Here is a 19,546-nt window from a genome sequence, read left to right on the forward strand (position 1 = left end):
AAGAGTAAATCTTCTAAATTGAGATAATCGTTACCGCAATAACCTACAAGAACGAACGAAACGTACAAAGCTTAACTTTTGATCCTCACTGTACATATATATATCTTAGCCAGTGTTTGAACAGGTCCATGCAGCTCGAAATTATACAGGACAGAGCGAAGGTCGTAAAAATGCACGAGTTGCGGCCGATAATTCTACGATCGAATCGCGTGTTCCGTTCGTTTCGTAATCGCGAAACCTTCCGGGTGTAACAGAGGCAGAGAGAGAGAGAGAGAGAGAGAGAGAGGAACCTGCCGCTATCCTTACGATACGACGAGGTCGATGTCGTTACGGGACGGAAATGAGGCGACTTGAGAATGGCTCGGCATGCACGGTCGAAGAGAGAGAGAGAATACCGATGATTGCACGATGGATCTATGGCGAAATGATGGATTGCGCGAGAAGAGTTGCAAAAGCGATCGCAAAGAGGAGGAGGCGAGGAGTTTGTGTCGTTTCGATTCCTAGATCTGGACGTATCGACCACCTACGGCTCTTGTAATGATACCGATAACGACACGCGTGTATTCACCTGAGAGAGGAGGGAAAAAATCGGCGTATCGGCGTAATGGCGCTCCATCAGAGATTGGAACAGCTGGTGATTGCATTCATCGTGATGGATTGGCTCTCCTCTCGGCAAATGGAGGTAGCCGTGCTTTCGACCGTGGCCCACCTACCGTCACGAGTAATGATACGAAGGATCCGCTACAAACGTAAGTTTCTACAACTCGCGCCATCCACTCGTTCTCGATCAGACGCGCCAACACCTGATTTCGTGCACCTGAACGAGGCACGCGTCTTATGAATTCGACCCGGTTGATTTGTTAGCCGGTGCGCGGCCAACAACTGGATACTGTCGTGAAACGTGCCTTTTCCCCTAATCCTAATTATTAACCAGTTAATAACGCTCTTCAACTTCGTGGAAAGAAGCAAATAACGAGGTTTAGATAACGTAAGAAGTCTTTCCTTTCAACTTTTCTTTCTCGTGATATTTGTTCAATAACAATTTCATATTATTCGAGACCATTTGCCATCGTAAAATCAAGCTTTTACCAACAGTCTTTTGCAACAAACAGTGGTCGAAAAATAAGGAAGAACCGTGTCAATGATAATAACAGCGTGACGACGAGCGAATACGTAAAAAGTTAAATAGGGGAACACCGAGAGAGAGAGAGACTTTTCCATAAATCCGTCAGCTCGATCGTTTTTCGCGATACAATTGCGGTGCGTGCGAGCGCTTACAATATCCCTGCTGATTTTACAGCCGTATCCCTCCACCGAGCTATAATCGAAACGAGACACGCGACAGCGGTGGCAACGGCTTCAGAAAATATCTATTCGAATATTCGTTTTCGAATTTTTCAAAGGGAAACCTGTCCCCAACGACAATATCGCACGAGATATCGATAGAGACGTAAAAACTTCTTCTCAATCCGCATAATTAGCATCGAACGAGCACATCGAGTGCGATGGTTGAAAGATAAGTAGTTGGCAATTTTATTACGTATCCTAGTGGAAAGAGGAGAGGCAATTATTATTATTGTAACAAGGGAGGATAATATCGCCCGCGTGATTTATTCCCGTTTGATTTATCCCCTCGATAAATAAATAAAGTTTATTCACCGGTTTATTCTCGTATTCAATAAACACACACGTTGCCGCGCATTACGAACGCACGTAAGAGAGAAGAGAATCTCGTCGAGGGTCTACGCTCGTAAATGACACATAGATACGTTTATTTATCGTTCGGCGCGTTGCATAAAACACGGCACATTACCGAATAATTCCTCGCCGGTTGGGAACGATGGAACGAGGCATAAATTCACTTTATCGCTCGCTTTCGATTGACCGATCTACCGTTTCTAGGGGAGAAATTCTTTTTGCGTTTTTCTTCCCCTTCTTTACGCGTTTTCGCGAAACATTGTGAAAATTCTGATCATTTCACGCGTATGCATATTATTCGAGGATATATATTTAAAGCTAGAAACAGTATAAATGGGAATGCGTAATCGTGGATAATATTTAAAAATTGCAAAACAAATCGAATCTTCTCGAATTTCGTCTAATTAATTTTCTTTAAATTCTTGGATTTTATTAAACGTGTCAACAATGTTTGATACAAAACAGTGATTTTATAAGAATGATTCTGATCTGCCCGACGGCCGATTAATTTACCAAGGAAGGCCATTCATGGGGCATAATCTAAAATTAATCTAAAAAGCTGAACAATTTATCAATTTAACGAGCATCAATCAATTGTTAACGAAATATTAGCATTCATCAACATAATGAAATATTTGAAAATTCGGTAACGATACTTTATTAAGCATCGTTTAAGTATCGGGAAAAGAATTTCCAAATTTTGCGTTCGAACTTCATATCGATCCAATCGATAATATCGACTGATATTTGAATCCCTCGTTGTTCGAGTTTGATCTTTGAGTCCGTATACGAATATAATTAATCGTATCGTCGCGTTTCCTCTGTATTTCTCACCGCGCCAGCATTAACGTATTTAAAGACCGTTTATATTTCAATCCTTTGGTATTTCCATCGCGCGTACACGCGACGAACATTACGTTTCATTGTAAGCACTCTGAGTCGAGGCTCAAATGGAATTTCGATGTTCGACTTCTCGTGTTTATACTCGTAAACAGTCATCTGTAAGCGGTCTGTTACGATAGACGTTGCGCTCGTCAGGAATCGATGATCGAGCGGAGCATACACGGTGGCTCGAAAAACCCGTTCGAACTGTTATTTCAAAATATCCGCCTAAAATTCTGATGATGAAAGTTTCTCGAACGTAACAGATTACGTACATGGAGTAATATTTCTTCCACATTATGATCGTAACGTTTAGAAATAAAAGTCAAGCAACGTGTATATCGAGTCATAGCCTTGTATAAAAATATTGTAAAGTGAATAATGATCCTAACCTATTGAACCCCAACCCCGGAATATGCAGACAAGATCTTTTTCCCACCACGTTTCTCAAACGATAGAACGAACAGTCGAAGAGATTTCTTCTCCCTTCTTTTTTTACTCTCCTTATCTCTTTCTCTCTCTCTCTCTCACGGTTTGCCAAGATAAACGAGACGATAGCGTATAATAAAACGGTACGCCTCTAGGAGGGTTGAATTATTGCAGCCTGTCCCGCGTTATCATTTAGTTTATCGCTTTATCTATTACGCTATTGTATCATTGCTCGGATGGCAGGTCGCCTGAATCGCTTTACCTATTATCCAATACATGGATTATTGTGGAAAGGAGGGACAAAGTGTGCCGGCCGAATGTGGCAAGTCTTTTTGCAAATGCTTGGAAACCATGGAAACGATAACGATTTACCCGTCTCGCGACGAGAGAGGACGCGTGCCTTCGACAGCAGGGATTTGCTTTTAGCGAGTTCGAGTATGGCGAATAATGGTCGCTTGTCCCGGATAAATGGCGGCGGATAGACAGTCGGGAGAAAATTATTATCCGGGGAAATTAGCGGGAGAAAATCTTTGCTCGCGCAGAGATAAGGATCCAAGCGTGTTTCGTTACATATTTTTTTCTTATCCTTTTATGCAAGGTCAGGGAAATGTTTCAAAGATGGAGTATTCTTTCTATTCTCCGAATGAATTCTGGAGATTTCAAAAATTTGCACTGCTCTTGATCGATAATATTAATTCAACACTCTGACGGGGAAATATCCCGCGCGAAAGTGTCGTCGAAATTTCGAAAGATCGTCGAAGAATCATTTCCTTCTCTCCTCAAATATTGACCGAATTTCGAATCGGTTCTTTTTTAACTATTCTCGGCCGGAAAGTTCGAGAATAAGGCAAATTTAGATAGCAAATACTGTCGAGAATTCGTTTCGAACATTAAATCACATTTTGGATTTTCCAAATTTATTCGATATAATAGTCTCGAGAGAACTTTCACGCTCGAGAATGTCAAGAATAGAAATCAATCGAGAAAGTCTATCCTTGGTTTCGGCCAGCTGTGTAATTGCGGGCAGTAAATCAATCAGGCGAACGGAGAGACAAAATGCGATTAATTAGAATCCTATGCGTATCGTGAAATTACACGTTTGGCTCGCAATATGTGTGTATATATATCGAAAATGGGCCGATAGACGGTCTCGAAAGGAACGGTAACCTATCTAAAGTAGCGCCCTCTCATTATAAGGTAGCCCCACTTATCTCGATGACGCAGCTCTCTTTTTTTTTTTTTTTTCAATCGACCACTAACCGATCGATCGGCAAATCATACCTCGCGATACACCTTGCGACTAGTCATCGACGCCTCGCCAATTTGTTTAATCACCGCCCCAGATTAATGACTTCCACGATCCCTCCAAATTACTGATTCACGATTACGTTCATCCTGCCAATTTTTTATCCGCGTATTGATCAATTCCCGCGGAGTTTTTGAGAAATGGATACACGAAATATAGATATAGATACAGTACGAGAGGAATCGAGAAACAAACTTTGTGGAGTTTTTTTTTTAAATGCGATATATCAGGCGATAAGAAAAAGAATTAAGAAACAAGCTGCTATTCGCTCGTTTGGATTTCACGAACGAAAATGAACGAAGTTCGAATACTTTAAAATCGACGAAAATAATAATTACAATCTTGGAGCAAATTTGGAGAAAAATTTGCGATTTTAAAATAAAGTTAAAATACGAAATTAGAAATGTCGTACTCCGGCCATAAATTGTACGTACGCGTATATGTACATATATCAACCGGTATCGGAGTCGCATTTGTCTAACCAACAGTATTAATTCAAACACGGTAATTAGAATCCGGTTTCGAAAGCGGAATTCCCCCCTTGTCGATCTTGCCAACAACCCAATAAAAATTCAATTAGCTTCTATTCGTAAAAATGGTTTTCAATTGCTATCCGGTGAAATATCGCCAATAGTCGGATCTCAGGATTTCCTTCGTCCGATATCTATCACCGTCCGCCGTTAATAAAGCAAACTGTTAATTTCGATCGGAAAATTAAACCGGGCGAGAAAGACATTGTAAAAAAAAAAAAAAAAAAAAAATAGAGAACAGGAACGAATTCACTCGAATAACCGATTTATTTTCCAATTTGAGAAACAGATAAAAGATCTCTGCTCTTAACGAAACAATAAAATTTCAAATGCATACCTGTCCAAACATATCCAAATAAGTACGTTTACGATTAAACTTGGCAGGTGTACTTTGATAGAGAACGGTTTGATCAAACGCGCCAATGATGTGGAATAAAGTTTTCCTCGATCGACGATAAGATAATTCGAATCTTTTTTTCAAAATTTCTTCGAACCCTTAAAATCCTCGACAATTTTGAGAGTTTCTTCGATTTCCAAGTTCTCGTATGCATATCGAGTGAAAGGGATTGAGCATCGAAGCCAAAGTAATAATCGATGATACATCGGCGCTCGAACTTTATTGTTTTCTCGTTATTCTTCTCTCATATCACGAGAGAAACTCTCTTTCAGAACCCTCGAACCCTATCCAGGCATTTTTTGCAAACGAGTTTCAAGAGTCTCGACATGCTCCCATCGATATCCTATCCCTTGAAAAGAGACAACGATTCGAAACTTTTTCCATTTTCCAAAGGGGATCGAATGAATTTGGATCCCCTTAACGATATTATCCCCCCCTCCTTCGACTTTTTCCCCGCGCGATCGTTCATAAATCCGCGGGATGGAAACGGGATCTAACCGCCCCATCTTCCGCCAAGAATTCTCCTCCTCCTTCCAGACGCCGAACCTTGTCTTTTTTCCCCGCGCTGACCCGATAAAATCGCGGACACGTACCGATTTCTCTCCGCCCCGGGAATATTCTTCGACTCGAGGAGTTCGAGGAGGCGCGGATTCGGCGAAAGGCCGCGGCGAAAGAATGCAACGAGAATGCAACAATGTTGGCCGGATGGTTTGCACGTGACAGGAGGCCGGCAATCCGGGAAAGGAAGTTTCTTAACGGCACGTACGTGCCAACATACGCTCACGTACGTGCCGATGAGTACCACCGGCTACTTACGTGCCCCGGTATCCCGATGCACTCTGCCTCCTCCTTATCGATGCGGTAAGAAAGAAAGTTTCCAGCTTAATGGAACGTGTCGCGGATAAAAAAGGGAAATAATACCTTTATCGGGCGCGGCCACGGCAGGGAACACGGGGGCGAACTGTTGCGAGGTAAGAGTTGTCTCCTAGGAGCCGACTCTTTTCTCTATGCCAGGATTCTTTGCCGGGATTTTCCTGTTTCCCGCTTCGTTTCTCCGTTTCTGTCCTGTGTCGACGACTGTCACGAGAAGGGAAGAGGTCGATGATATCGTGGAGAGGATGGGATGGAAGAGAAATTTCTTCGAATTTTTAACCTGTTTTATTAAACGTTACCAATTATGGATAGGTAAACGAATTATTCGATGGAAATCGATTTGTAAATACAATTGTAGATAAACTGTTAAAATACAATTTTCACGTTTCATGCGCGGTGATTGGAAGATAAATAAATAATCTATCGAAACTGTGACGCTAGAAACGGTACGCCTCGAAAGAGAAAAAATTCTTGTTAACACAGAGGAGGTAACAAGCGGAGGGTTACGAGCGGCGGCGGCGGCGGCCGTTGGAGGAGGAGGAGGCTGGTTCGAGAAAATTAAGGATCCATTTACAATTACGATGAGAAGTTGTGATGGAGTAACAGTGCGCGAGGCTCATTAAGGCGGATACGGGAACTGTGCGCGGCGTGATTATGAACGCTGATTGCGTATGTGTAACCCAGTCGCCGACAACCGACCTTAAGAAGTACGGTTAATTGTAAATGAAGCACGCTGTAATTTACCACGTTTAATTGAAACCACGCGCAACAAGCGCGGGTTGATTGGTTTCTTTCCGAGGGACAAGAATGATTAATGTGTCTATTCCGATCAATACTCGCAAGAAACAAGCGGGAGGGAAAAATCAGCTGGAAATATCTTTGCGGTTCATCAAAATGCCAAAGTGGGAATTGCGGCGCACGCTATGTGCGTGAATAAACGTATTAAAGTTTTTTTTCTCTTTTTCGCGATCGATGAATATAACAGTGGGGCTAATTGGCAACCAGGAAAATGGCGATTGGTGGCGTTTTCCGTACATTCTTCGCGTTTAATAATTCGAAATGTGGAACTTTATAACGCGGTGTCGATTCTAAAATATATTCGCACTTAAAATTCAGATCGAATGCTCAGCCTTACCGACTCCTTTCTCTGCTTCGATTATTTTGTATCAGTCTTCGCGTGGAAAATAATCATCGATGTTCAAATACAATCTTCTTCGATCCAACATTTGGCAATACAATTTTAAACCGCCTAGACGACAGATAACTCTTTTTCACGCATTTTCGTCGCGCGGAACTGAATCTCTTGCGTTAACAAACGTAATTCGTCCCATTCAACTTCATCCAGGAAACACGTCCGTCTCCATCATCGTCAACCATAAATTCTTCTTCTCCCAATGACGAACCCGACACACGAAACGTAACATCTCGAATTTCTTCCTTTTTCTTCTTTCTCGCGCTCGGATTCGATCGAACAGATCGAATCGATCCGTTCGGTATCGGACGAAAAACATCGAAGAAACGAACGGTTGTAAAAGTAAATCGCGGATCCTCGCTTCCCTCCGAGCTTCCATCTGGAGGATGGCTTTTGACGGGTCAATAATTGGGGCGGAGGGGTAAGAAAATATCCCTGGTGGAAGAAACTGGTTTCACGGGCGGGGAGGATCCCTTGATTATCTGTGGGAATCGGCGGCGTTTCCTCGCGTTTCTTCCGACGCGAGAGGAGCGAGTAAGCCAGGTATGCCGATGATACACGACACGTCCTGCAATGCCTAACGTGTCTAACGTTCGAAACATGGAGGCACAGAGATTCTTCGAAGCGAGTACTCCACCGAAGAGATCATATTTCGATCATTTTTGCATAAAGCTCCTCTCGATATTCTCTAACATCGAAAGTATTTTCACCAAACTTGATTCGATATCGAAATTACAAGAAATCTTTACTTAATCGTTCGATAATATCCATTCTCTCTCCACTCTTCTTTCACAAAAATGGAAACAACAACAGCGCGATCGCGACACTGAGATAATCGCATTGGCTCTAAAAACAGGCAGATTAATTACGATAATTAATTCCACCGACGCATGCACAGGTGGTCAAATCATTTCATATATACGCATATCCACGAAATAAGAATTCGAGGGAAGCGAAAATTAAATACGAACGTAATAAATTTCCGTTGAGAAAAACTGTTGAACGCCCGTTAACCGGTTCTTCGTTCCTCCTCCTGGGTTGGCTGCTGCAACAACAACAACAACCGCGGCGCGTAGTTGACGGAAACATCATTTAAACGCCTGAACAGCGTTCCTCCCCAGCGACCGAATAATATACATCCGGCCAGAAGAAAATTTCTGAAATAACAGTATCCGTGGTTCCTCGGTATTCGAGATAAGAAGGAGGAGAAGGAGACTTCTCCTTAGAGAAAAAAGAAACAGGAAGCAACGCTGTGAGGGGAGGAGGACGCGATAAAAGTGATTATCCTTTGAGAGGAGGAGGAGGAAAGAAGAGGCGCGGTTGCGAAGGATTCCGCAAATGGTAAATGGGAAGCTTGTTAAATTTTATTGACATTGCTGAGCCGGCACATTCGGGACAAGAAGCCATCCGATTCCATTAGGAGGAGGAGGGTGTCCCCTTTCGCCCGATTCGCTGCCTGAAACACGATGAGACAAAGAAGCTGGCCAGGATCCCAGAAAAAGCAGGATGGAAAGGAGGAAAGGGTGCATTCCCTAATTGTACCGATCCAATTATTCCCGACTTCCCAACGGGATATTCCGGGTTCTCCGCGGCGGAAGAATACGCGGGAAGACGGTGGAAGAACTGCGATTCGATGGGGGGGAGGGGAAAAAAAAAGGAGGGGAAGAAAAGGATTGTGGCCTCTGCAAATTGTCTCTCCTTGTTTTTCTTTTTTTCAAGGGGAAGGAAATTGGAAGAAAAATATTCAGCGAGGAAAATTAAAGTGACGAGAGAAAGAGTCTCTCTTCTTCTCTCTTATTTGTTAAGGAGAACGAAGGATTTTTCTTTTTATACGAAAGAAATGCTAGAGGGGTTAAATTTATTTTGTAATCTTAACGGAATCGTAATTAAAAGTCGCGATTGTCGTATCTGTTTGTGAGAAAAAGAAGGAGGAGAGGTGAGAGAGAAAGCGAGAAGATCATGGCAAGCCCGATTGTCGACAAATCGGATCGTTGTTATGAATGCAATTTTGTTAATTCGTATTTTTCTTTAACTCTCGAGTATCGATGTTTTATTTTTACAGCTTGAAATTTTTTATCAAGCCAACATTATTTATCATCGTTCCCGAGATACACGCTTGTTGCGATACAATGTTTCAACAGTCTGTATCTTAATCTGTTGTGTTCAAGTTTGGATTTTAATTAGAACGATGAATCCTTCTAATTACGCGACGGCTGTCAACGGCGGCCGATATGTCGTTCTGCTCCGTATGATTCATCGTGGTACGGCCGTGTGTACACCAATAACAGGAAGCGATGTGTCGTAAAGCGAAGGTTGGCGCCAACTCGTGTTGATATCATCTCGATCCACGGCACGTCTGGATTTCGCGTTCGTACATCTTGAACATGTTTTGCGCGCCAAGAACTCGCCTGCCAGAACCTTATTCGCAACGAGCGTGCACAAAAATAGTCGTCGCCGCTGCGAACACTAGATACACACTCTCTAAAACTGCATTCTTCACGGAAGAAATGAACATGGAACTCGGTGTTTCGTGTTTTTTTCTTTTTTTTTTTTTTTTTTTTTTTTTTGGAAAAATTCTCGGTTATTGCTAATCGCCGTAGTTTTCTTTTCCTATCGTTGGTCGAGCAATGTAGATGTTAAGGGAGGATAGAAAATACACGAGACAACGTGTTGCAACGGAAACGTTATTTTGCTTCGAAGATAAGAAGAAAAGGGTTTTGAAAATACTTGTTTCCAATCTTGTTTAATTACTTGATGACAACAAATTTAATTTCTTTTTCTTTTTTTTTTTTTTCCTTGACTAATCGTCGAATTTGTTCCCTAATCTTGTTTTACATTGTTGAAACGACGAATAACGTATAACGCGATACAAAAGGACAACGATAAACAAATATTGCTATCCGAAACAGGATTAAAAGCAAGATATTTTATAATAAATATCAACTTTCTTCTAAATATAACATTCGCAACACGGTTTGAAATGATCTCGTCGTACTAATCGTTAATCATTACGATTTTTGTTAAGATCTCGCCTTTACCAACGATACTTTTCTTTCTCTCCTTTAACGCGCGCCGATATCTGGTCAAACTCTTTTGAAAATCCTATATATAAAGGGATCGTTACCTCCGAAACCTCTTGTTTACAAAGAGGTACGAATACTCGAGATCTCTCGAGATCTCTGAATAGTGCATCTGTCGTAGGCCTCCCGTTGCAGTTGGACTACCGCTATTACATCCCTCTCCCCCTCGTGAATTCACAGTTACCCATTAAACGAGTAACGAAGAAGAGAGGTTCGATGGCTTTGCTCGATCAGCAACTCCTTAGATCATTATATATTCGAATCCTCGGAGGAAGAAAAAGCTTGAATAATATCGAACTCTCTGTACCCTACAGAGGAAGAAATTTCTTTCTCCCCCTTTTCCACTCTCGAGAAATGGAAATCGAACGATGAAACACACAGAAGAATACACAAGCATCCTTTTTCGCCTTTCTTCTTTCGCAACGCGCACGAAAACTGAAAACTTGTGCGCGAAATAAGGTAACAAGCTTCCGTTCCGTCTCACGCATTCACGCCGCGTTAATTAATTTTCGTGGCGGGCCAGAAAGCTCGAGGTAAGCTTTAATCACGTTTCCTCTAATTATGAAACACCACATTGGTAACACGCGAGTGTGCCTTCGTTTCGACTCTCTCTCTCTCTCTCTCTTAATCTCGCGAGTCCATTATGATTATTAACGTTAACGCGAGCGTTTAACAACCGTGGATACAGTTTTTGTGAGATGCGCGGAGAAGTCGCGCCGCCGCGGTTTTTTTTAATGTCGGGGAAAGCTCGACAAAAGGAGAAAGAGGAGGAAGGGTGGGGAAAAAGCGACAAGTATAGAGAAAAGAAAGAAGAGAAAAAAAAAAAAGTGTATACATCGTCCCCGAAACGCGCCACGGTTGCGATTCCAAGAGTCGCGCGGTTAAAAAGGGAACGAAGAAAGGGGGGGAGGGAAGGAAACGAAAGAAGGGAAAGAGAGAGAGAGAGAGATCCAGGCTTTGAACGGCTCGGAGAAAAGTGCTAAAAGCGTCGGCATTTATTCGACAAACGCCTCCGCGCAGCACCGAGCTTTCACCACTTTCTTCTTCCTTTACCTTTTACAGTCTCGTACACGGCGTATAACCATCCTCGAAACCGGCAACCACCGTGGCCATTACCGGAACAGCAATTTTGTTTGTACACGCTCGTTAAGAACGAAGTCGGACACAATCTGGACATCTTTCTAAAGGAGGAGGAGGAGGAGGAGGAGGAGGTTGCAGTAGAAAAAAAAAAAATGGATGAAACCGCTTTTCCCTTAAAGCGTGGTCCTGGTAAATTTTTTACGGAATCACCGGGATGAAAAGAGATCCCTACTTCGGGATTTCGCGTTTCTTTCAATCGTGGATGGAGCGCGTTATTTGTTCTTATTTCCATTGGGAAATATTCCTGTTTTTTTTTTTCGCAAAACGACGAAGAAAAAAACGTTCTTCTTTCGATGGAAGAAAGAATCCTCGGAGGATTTAAATAAGGGTTGAAATATTTCGAGATATATTTTCGAATATTTCGTTTTTGCAAAAAATAATTGGATGATTTTTTTGTTTTCGTTATTATCGTCATCGCGAACTTACGATGAATGGCGAATTTATTTTAAATATTTCCACGAAAATAGAGGAGCAATGGTCAGGTGTGGAGGCGAGTGTTGGTCGCCTGTACCACCTTGTTTTTTCCCCTCCCCCCTCCCCGACTTTGCGCTCTCGCACGTTGGCCGTTAAGGGAGGTTAGTTATACCGGTTGTCGGTGCGGTGAGTTCACGAACAAACAGGGACCGGTTCCTTTCCATTGAACCGATCTACTCGGCGCGACCGGGGATCGACCAAGTTATCGTCGAAGAAAAGAGAAAAAAGGAACGCACAGACGATGGGGAAAAAATTCGTGCGGGCACGCACGACGCTCGAATTCAAAATAATCGCGTTCGAGAGAAAAACTGAAGAACGAATAAAAATTGCGCACGATGCAAAATACGCACTGTTTCGGTTTGCAACAAAACGGTAGAAGAAAACGGTATTATACAAACCCGTGGATCAGTCGTTGATCGTGTACGCCGACCGAGAGAGAAGAACAGAAGCATAATAATGGCACCAATGGCGAACACCTGGTATCGTATCAAATATCACGGTCACGTATATACGCGAGGAGGCGAAGGATTTCGGCTGTTCGTCGTATGATCGCGGAACTTACGATTATCGTCGTGGAATACTGGAGGAATCAGGCGGAGTGGCCGCTAATGGCGGTGTACCGACACTGAATCTGGTCCAAAGACCGGCACGACCCACGCCACGGTTTGCTCGCCGAGCTCGTAAATTCAATTAGTCGGCGAATATCTCGTCGTGGACCAAGGCGAGTAGTACCGGCCTTCTCTTCCTTCTCCTGTTCTTCTTCTTCTTCTTCTTCGTCCTCTCCTTATTCTTAGAGGTCCTCCTCTCTTTATCTCGAGCGAACGGGAATTCGCCCACTTTTGTTCTTTGTTCCATGCCCATTTCCTTTTGCTCGCGCTACCCTCCACGCGCTTCCTCCTTTATTCCACTTCTCTTATTCTTCCCGCTACCTATTCTCCGTCACAGCTATGGAAAAAGGGATAATGCGATGCTCGCGCGCGTAGGAGTCTTGCGACGGGCCCAGGCTTTCGAGGCGTCACCTGTTTCCACGTTGCCAATTACGTTTTCCAATTAGGAAAACCGATGGTAACGGGTCGGTGTATACACGGTACAGAGTAGTTTCGAAGTGAAAAATCTGAGAATTTGTGGCCAGGCAAATGGAATCTTTTTGTTGCGTGTAAGAATAATGTGGCAATTTACGCGATAAATTAATTTTCCACGAAACAAATTGCTGAAGAATATTGAAGTAATTAAAGATGAAAAGATTAGATTGCACTTAATCGTAATCGAGTGGGCGAAAGTTTAAATGAAGAACACGTGAGACGAATAAAGATCTTATGAAAAATTGTATTTGCGTGTGCAAATAAATAATATTTTTTGTGAAGAATTTTTGTTTTAAAGTAAAAATGTGAAAGATATCTATAATGCGAAAATGTATATAAGATATTCAAAGAATATGAAGAAACTATTTAATTATTAAGCATGATAATTTATAATGACTAGAAACGAGTTTCTGTTTCAATTTCTATTTCTTCGAGCATATTTTTTTAAAAGTATTTGTATAATTAATATTAAACGTTTGCAATCCTGATAATTACACGGTAGAAATAACAGATATATTTTCTCTTTGAAATGAAAATTCTTCCATTTCTTCAGAAGAGAAACAGATATCTAACATCTTTCTTAAACCGCTTTTTAGATTTAACGTTAAATATCATAGTTCGTATTATTATTCCGACTGTAATCATCGACTTTCCCTGGATCGAGTATTGTGTCATACGAACTTTAGCGAGGTATGAAATTGTCAGTATCTGATTGCGGTAAAACATTCACTAGCAATTTCGATAATATAAACCTGGCAGGACTAAAGCACTGTGATTTCTGGGGCAAGAAGTTGTGTATGCCTGGCAGGTAAAAGAATGAGGAGGTTAAAGTGCCGAAGGAACGCGATACCGTAGCAAATAGCTAATTCGTACTCTGTGTGCGCACGATCTCGTCTTGCCACACAAGTAGAATTCATAGGAGACCGTTTCGACATCGAGAAATTCGTATCGGTCTTATTTTTCCTGGAAAAAAAAAAAAAAAAAACGAAAAGAAGAAACTCGTCGAATATTCGTCGTTTCGCCTCGACTCGAACGTAATCACAGCCCAATCGAATTCTATATTTTCTAAACTCCAAAAATTACTCGAGATCTAAATCTAAAAATTTTTCCAAATTTTGAATAGACCGAGCGCTTCCATACATTCACATAGGAATATACATCGACGAACACGAACGAAAAAATTAAAATGCAAAATTAAAACTTTAATCGATAATAAAAAACAATACAAAAATTTTCCATCGAGATGAATCGTAAAAAATCATAAAACTATCGTTTACACCTATTCTTTGCATCATTTTACTCGCATAAGAGATAAACGAACTACCCTGCGCGGGTATGATATCCGGCATAGATGCTGCGCCCATCTCGAGGCGAGTTTGCAAATCAATGTTCTACATTGGCTACCGGCCGCAATAAAACGAGCGACCGATGGCGAGCCGTCCCTGATGGATATGACGATGCATTCACGGATATACGCAGGCATCACAATGAAAAACTTTTCGCATGAAAAGCGCGCGTCAGCGGAATCATGGAAGTGCAACGAAGGGCGTTCTTTCAGCCGCGTGGGCGGCTTTATCGATCATCACCGAAACCGGGGAAGGTTGGAACGACGATCTCGAGCCAGCATCGGTTATTGATTATGTACGGGGATGATTACACGATCGAGCAAAAGGACCGGATAGGGAGGGTAACGCTTTCATAAAAAAAAATTGATCGGCAACCTCGACATGTAATCCCCCCCTACCAACTTATTTCGCCTCTGCCTTTTACTTGATGAAACCATAATCCCGTACACACGGCCAACTTGGAATTAGCTACTAAATTCAGCAGCGCGAGCGTGCCTCGAAGTGTAACGAAGGTTATATTATTATACACCGTGGACGTGTAAGTAATTATTTTATTTTCGAACGTCAAACGCGCGGTGGTGCATCGTGAATTTGAGATCGTCGAGCGATTGGCCGGATCGCTTCAGCCGCCGGCTAAAGTATCCTCGAATAATTTCCAGAAAAACTGTTTTACGATATTGCTTCATTTTCTGATAAATTCGCGCCAATGATTGCTCATGTTCATTAACGAAAATCGGCCAATAAAGATTCGATCTCGAAAAATATTTTCTTGCTAGGAGTAATATTCTCTCTCTCTCTCTCTCTCTCTCTCTCTCTCTCTCTCTCTCTCTCTCTCTCTCTCTCTCTCTCTCTCTCTCTCTCGCGTTATTTATATTATATGAACGATATTCTTATTTCAATCCGTAATACCATTAGACAGATACGGACACGATTATTTTTAAATCTGATTACGTAAGGAGAGAAGATAATCATAGAGACTATCTATCGATCTTTTCGAATAGAAATATGTTCAAAAATGCAATATACGTTAAATTTATTTTGATTTCGATTTATTTCATTGTGGGAAACATCCAATTAAAGCGTAAAATTTCATACGTTTAACGTAAAATAAATAATGTTCACTAAACATTTCAAATTCTAATATTATGCCCATAAAGAAAATTTGATTCTTATGTTGTTGCACGAATTTGTTGAAAAATATCAATTCTATAAAAATTCTATAAAATACTTCGTATAATCAAGAAGCCGTAAAGATTTTATTATTCGTTTTTATAAGAAATATCGACAGGAAATTTTGCGAAACATTTAAAATTATCCAATTAATTGAAATTTAACGAGCTTCGATGCAATTTCCTGCAAAGTTTTCCCAATCAACGCGCAAATTTACGCTCGATCGTTCGATTTCCGGCTACTGAGAGCCAATTCGCGCAATTAACGTCCTATAAGATCGGCCGTTTCAATAATAAGGCGTCGTTATATGAAGCTGGACCGGATGGAAAAATCGTCATATTTAATTTAGTTAAATCTATTTGCAACTCGGACAAATTATCTCGATATAATAAAACGGGTATCTGCCTTAAACCCGTTTCGATTTTCGCGGGTTTATGGCCACCGTTTACGCTATATACGACTTCCTGTTGTTTCTGCTGTCGTTATGTCTTTGTTACACTCTTCTTTACCGCACGAGTATCGTCGAATCGTCCATCGTCAATGAAGATCTCTGTCTACCAACAAATGGAATCGGAACAACGCGTATCGTAGTTGCGTAGTTTAATTAATGATTTCAGATAAAATACATATTGATCTTATCTTTAATATCATCTCGAATATTAAAATGACGATTTCAAGAAAGAAAAGAAGAAAAGAATTATTTATAACGGTGGATAGGGATCGTGAGATCTTGAGGAATAATAAAATTACCAAAAGATTTTAATATTACATAGTGGCACATTGATTATTCAAATTATATTAAATTCTCGGCAGCTTTAATGATTTCAAGAAAAAAAGAATGGAAAGAGACGGATATTAGAATTTAAGGCGTAATAAAAACATTCGGCGCGTAACATTCTAGATGTACAAAGTTTAATGATATATAAAGAAAAAGAATTATTTATGGAATGGACACTGATCAAGATATCCCGAGGGATAATAAAAACGAATGTGCATAAAATTTTAGTGATAATTTATACTGATTATTCGAAACACCGGAGTGTCTTAGAAGATTCAACAATTTCAATCGGCAAAAAAGAAATGATTTCCACGGTGATTGCGAGATCTTGAAGGGTGATAAAAACGCCGTGACTTTTAAGTATCATTATTAGATTTACCGATTTACGAAAAAAATTCTTTTAATACCAGAACTAATAACATCGTATCGAGAAATAATCCTGCACAACATTTTATTTCTATCTAAATCTAAATCTGAACAAGTAGTTGAAAAAAATATACGGAATGCAATATAAGTTTAAGAGTCGTGCAGGAAAAGTCGTTTGACGAAGATAAAATGTAAAAAAAATACAATTTCATTTTATTCATTTTACTATCTATATGCAGCAAACTCTGCTGGCTATCGTTTATTCTTCCATTTTTTTTTTTTTTTTTTTTTACGAATAAAAAATGAATTCCCCGATTCAGGTGTGAACGTTATTTAAATTAATCGAGAGATTTAAAAATCCGAATATTGACCTTTCCGCTATCAACGAAATTATTAGATCCTACTTCGATTATTTTCCATCTCTCATCGTCACATTTTTGATATATCAAGGATATTATCAAATCTACATTCTTCCACCGATAATCTACAAAAAAGGCTTTCATAAAGCTGCACCACTCTATCCTCCTCCGCCACTAACAATTAAAATTTGAATCCCTTTTTCAATTATTCGTTCATCCTCCATTTCCATTGTCTTTCACGCGTCAAATCTCGTCAAAGATATTGTCAAATCTACACTCTTCCTCTAATAACGCGAAAATCTGGAGAAAAGTTTTCATAAAGCTACTATCTTTCTCCGCCACTAACCGATTAAAATTAAAATTAAAATCCCTTTCTATTATTTCACGTCGATATCGTTCATCCAACGAACTAACACCAAAAATCGACGCAGCGATCATGATGCTACACCCACGTAGCCACCGCCAGGCAGATTGATGTTAACACGCTGTTGAAAAATAAGGCTCGTGGGCGAAGGAGAGATCGGGAGCGGCGTATCATTTCGGTGTTTTGCACGATCTGGTAAAATCGTGTCTCGTAAGTAAGGAACAAAACTGCCTGTGGTTCCTGAACTATCCGTTTCGCGATACGGATCTGCCATTTTCTCGTGCCAGAACGCAAGAGACACAAACTCCACCCACAAATTCACGTATCGTTATACGTTGAACGTGGCACGTTCTTGCGAAATTCGCGTTTGCGTAATACGCGGTTCGTTCCATTGTTCTAACATCGTCCTGTACGAGTGTGTATCGTCCGGACAGGTAAATGAAGAGGCTCGATATTTATTAGACGTGGCCGTAATGTATTGCCCGCGCGTATTCATAAATTCATTTTGCGCCGCTTGCTTTGAAACCGGAAGAATATGGAATCCTAAAATTTACGATCGACCACGCTCTAGCAGTAGTATTATTTAAATAACCCTGTTACCGTTTACCTCTCCTCGTGCTTTTCTTCTCGTTAAGGCGTCGCTCGGTCGGCTTGTCTCGTTCAATGGCGAGCTCGTTTTCCTTTGCTAATTGTAAGTGAACTGCATTTTTGAACGGACGCGTTGAATGATAATAGACAAAGCGAGGCTGCGCCTCGTTCTCGAAGGGACACAGTTTTGAGATTAAGAAAAGCTGACTACAGTTTTTCCTCTCTATCTCAGGAAATGTATGATAATTATACAAGTATAATAATAACGTATTGTTTATGCAAATTTTTTTTACGAAAGTTAAACAATTATTTATTTAGTTAATTTTTTCATTCAATCAAGAAATTAAGATAGATCTTTGAGAGAGTAGAATTTTTTAATCACTGCACTAATCCGTACACTTGACTCTCAAAACTCTTCTATAATAATTTTCGAAAATCGCAAGAGCAAAGTGATCTCGAAAGAGCACACAGCGAAACATAAAATAAGTCGTCATAAATTAAATCGAAAAAACGAGGTCCACGATCTCTCCATTAGCATTTATACACGGTCGATCGTTCAAATCATCCCCCGAGTATACAGAAGCGCTCCTTCTCGTTTTTCCTCGGCGGCCGCGGGGTAAACGGTCGGTGATGCGGGGCGAGACAGAGGGGGAACCGGTCGGGTACGCAATAAAGTTCGCGTTTTAATTCGAAAGCCGCGGCGCGGTGTAAGTGAATTTAAAAGTCGCGCCTTATACCTGCATTTACCGCGCAGTAAAACGTTGGGCCCGGCCCTCTAATAGCAAGCGTATGCCGACAGTTCAGCTCGGTGGACCGTGGCATTTAGGGTTGCGCTAGCAACCGTGAAGCACCCCAATCAACCGATAGGATATCTATTAAGGTATATTAGAGCCCAGTGGCCCCTCTCCTCGATAAATTGCCGCCTTCCCCGCCTGCCCCCCCCTTCTTATCATCCGCTGTCCAGAATCTATGAAGATTACGGATACTTGGCCGCGAGTCACCAGGTTTTTTTTTCCTTTCTTCTTCCACCAGTGTTACTCTTTTCTTACGATTTCTTCGTGTATGCATCGAGTATTTATTTCATGGATTTTTCTTCTTCGTTCCTTCGTTTTGAAGATGGAAGGGGAGTATAATTTTTGGGTTTATCTATGTTCGTAGATATATTGTATCTAAAAAGTTATTATTATCTATATATAATGTTAGCTCTTTTTACACGATTTAAAAAATTATGTACGTCCTCATTGGTTAAGAGCAGTAACATTTTATTTGGACTACTTTTGCCATTTGCGTGATATAAGAATTCTCTGGTTCATCCCTATTCACGGTGTATACGTTTGATATTCGAATACAATGTACGGTTAATTGAAAAAGAAAGATTGCAAGTTTTCTATATAGAGGAAGAATACGAAGATAGCAATATAAAAAACGTGATAGCGATAATGATGCGTGTAAAAATATGAAATATTAAATTGCAGAAAAGGAAAAATTTGCT

The 19,546-nt window shown here is 40.9% G+C and overlaps 1 protein-coding gene across 2 annotated transcripts in view; it reads right to left on the reverse strand.

The window, feature by feature from the left end:
- The window catches only part of LOC147657374 (UPF0489 protein C5orf22 homolog), a 134,708-nt gene that overhangs the window by 88,812 nt on the left and 26,350 nt on the right, over positions 1-19,546 (reverse strand). Inside the window, exon 4 of one of the 2 annotated variants that reach the window (XM_086910192.1) lies at positions 6,164-6,395. The exons of the other annotated variant lie outside the window; for it this stretch is intronic. Within the exon in view, the coding sequence (XP_086766318.1) occupies positions 6,323-6,395 (73 nt within the window). The 3' untranslated portion in view covers positions 6,164-6,322. Of the gene's footprint in view, positions 1-6,163; positions 6,396-19,546 lie in introns of those variants that run through there. 2 annotated transcript variants of the gene reach the window in all.

The sequence above is a fragment of the Apis florea genome, unplaced genomic scaffold (assembly GCF_048593485.1).
Source record: "Apis florea isolate Af1SG1 unplaced genomic scaffold, ASM4859348v1 contig_3170_pilon, whole genome shotgun sequence".
In the NCBI taxonomy this organism is placed as follows: Eukaryota; Metazoa; Arthropoda; class Insecta; order Hymenoptera; family Apidae; genus Apis; species Apis florea.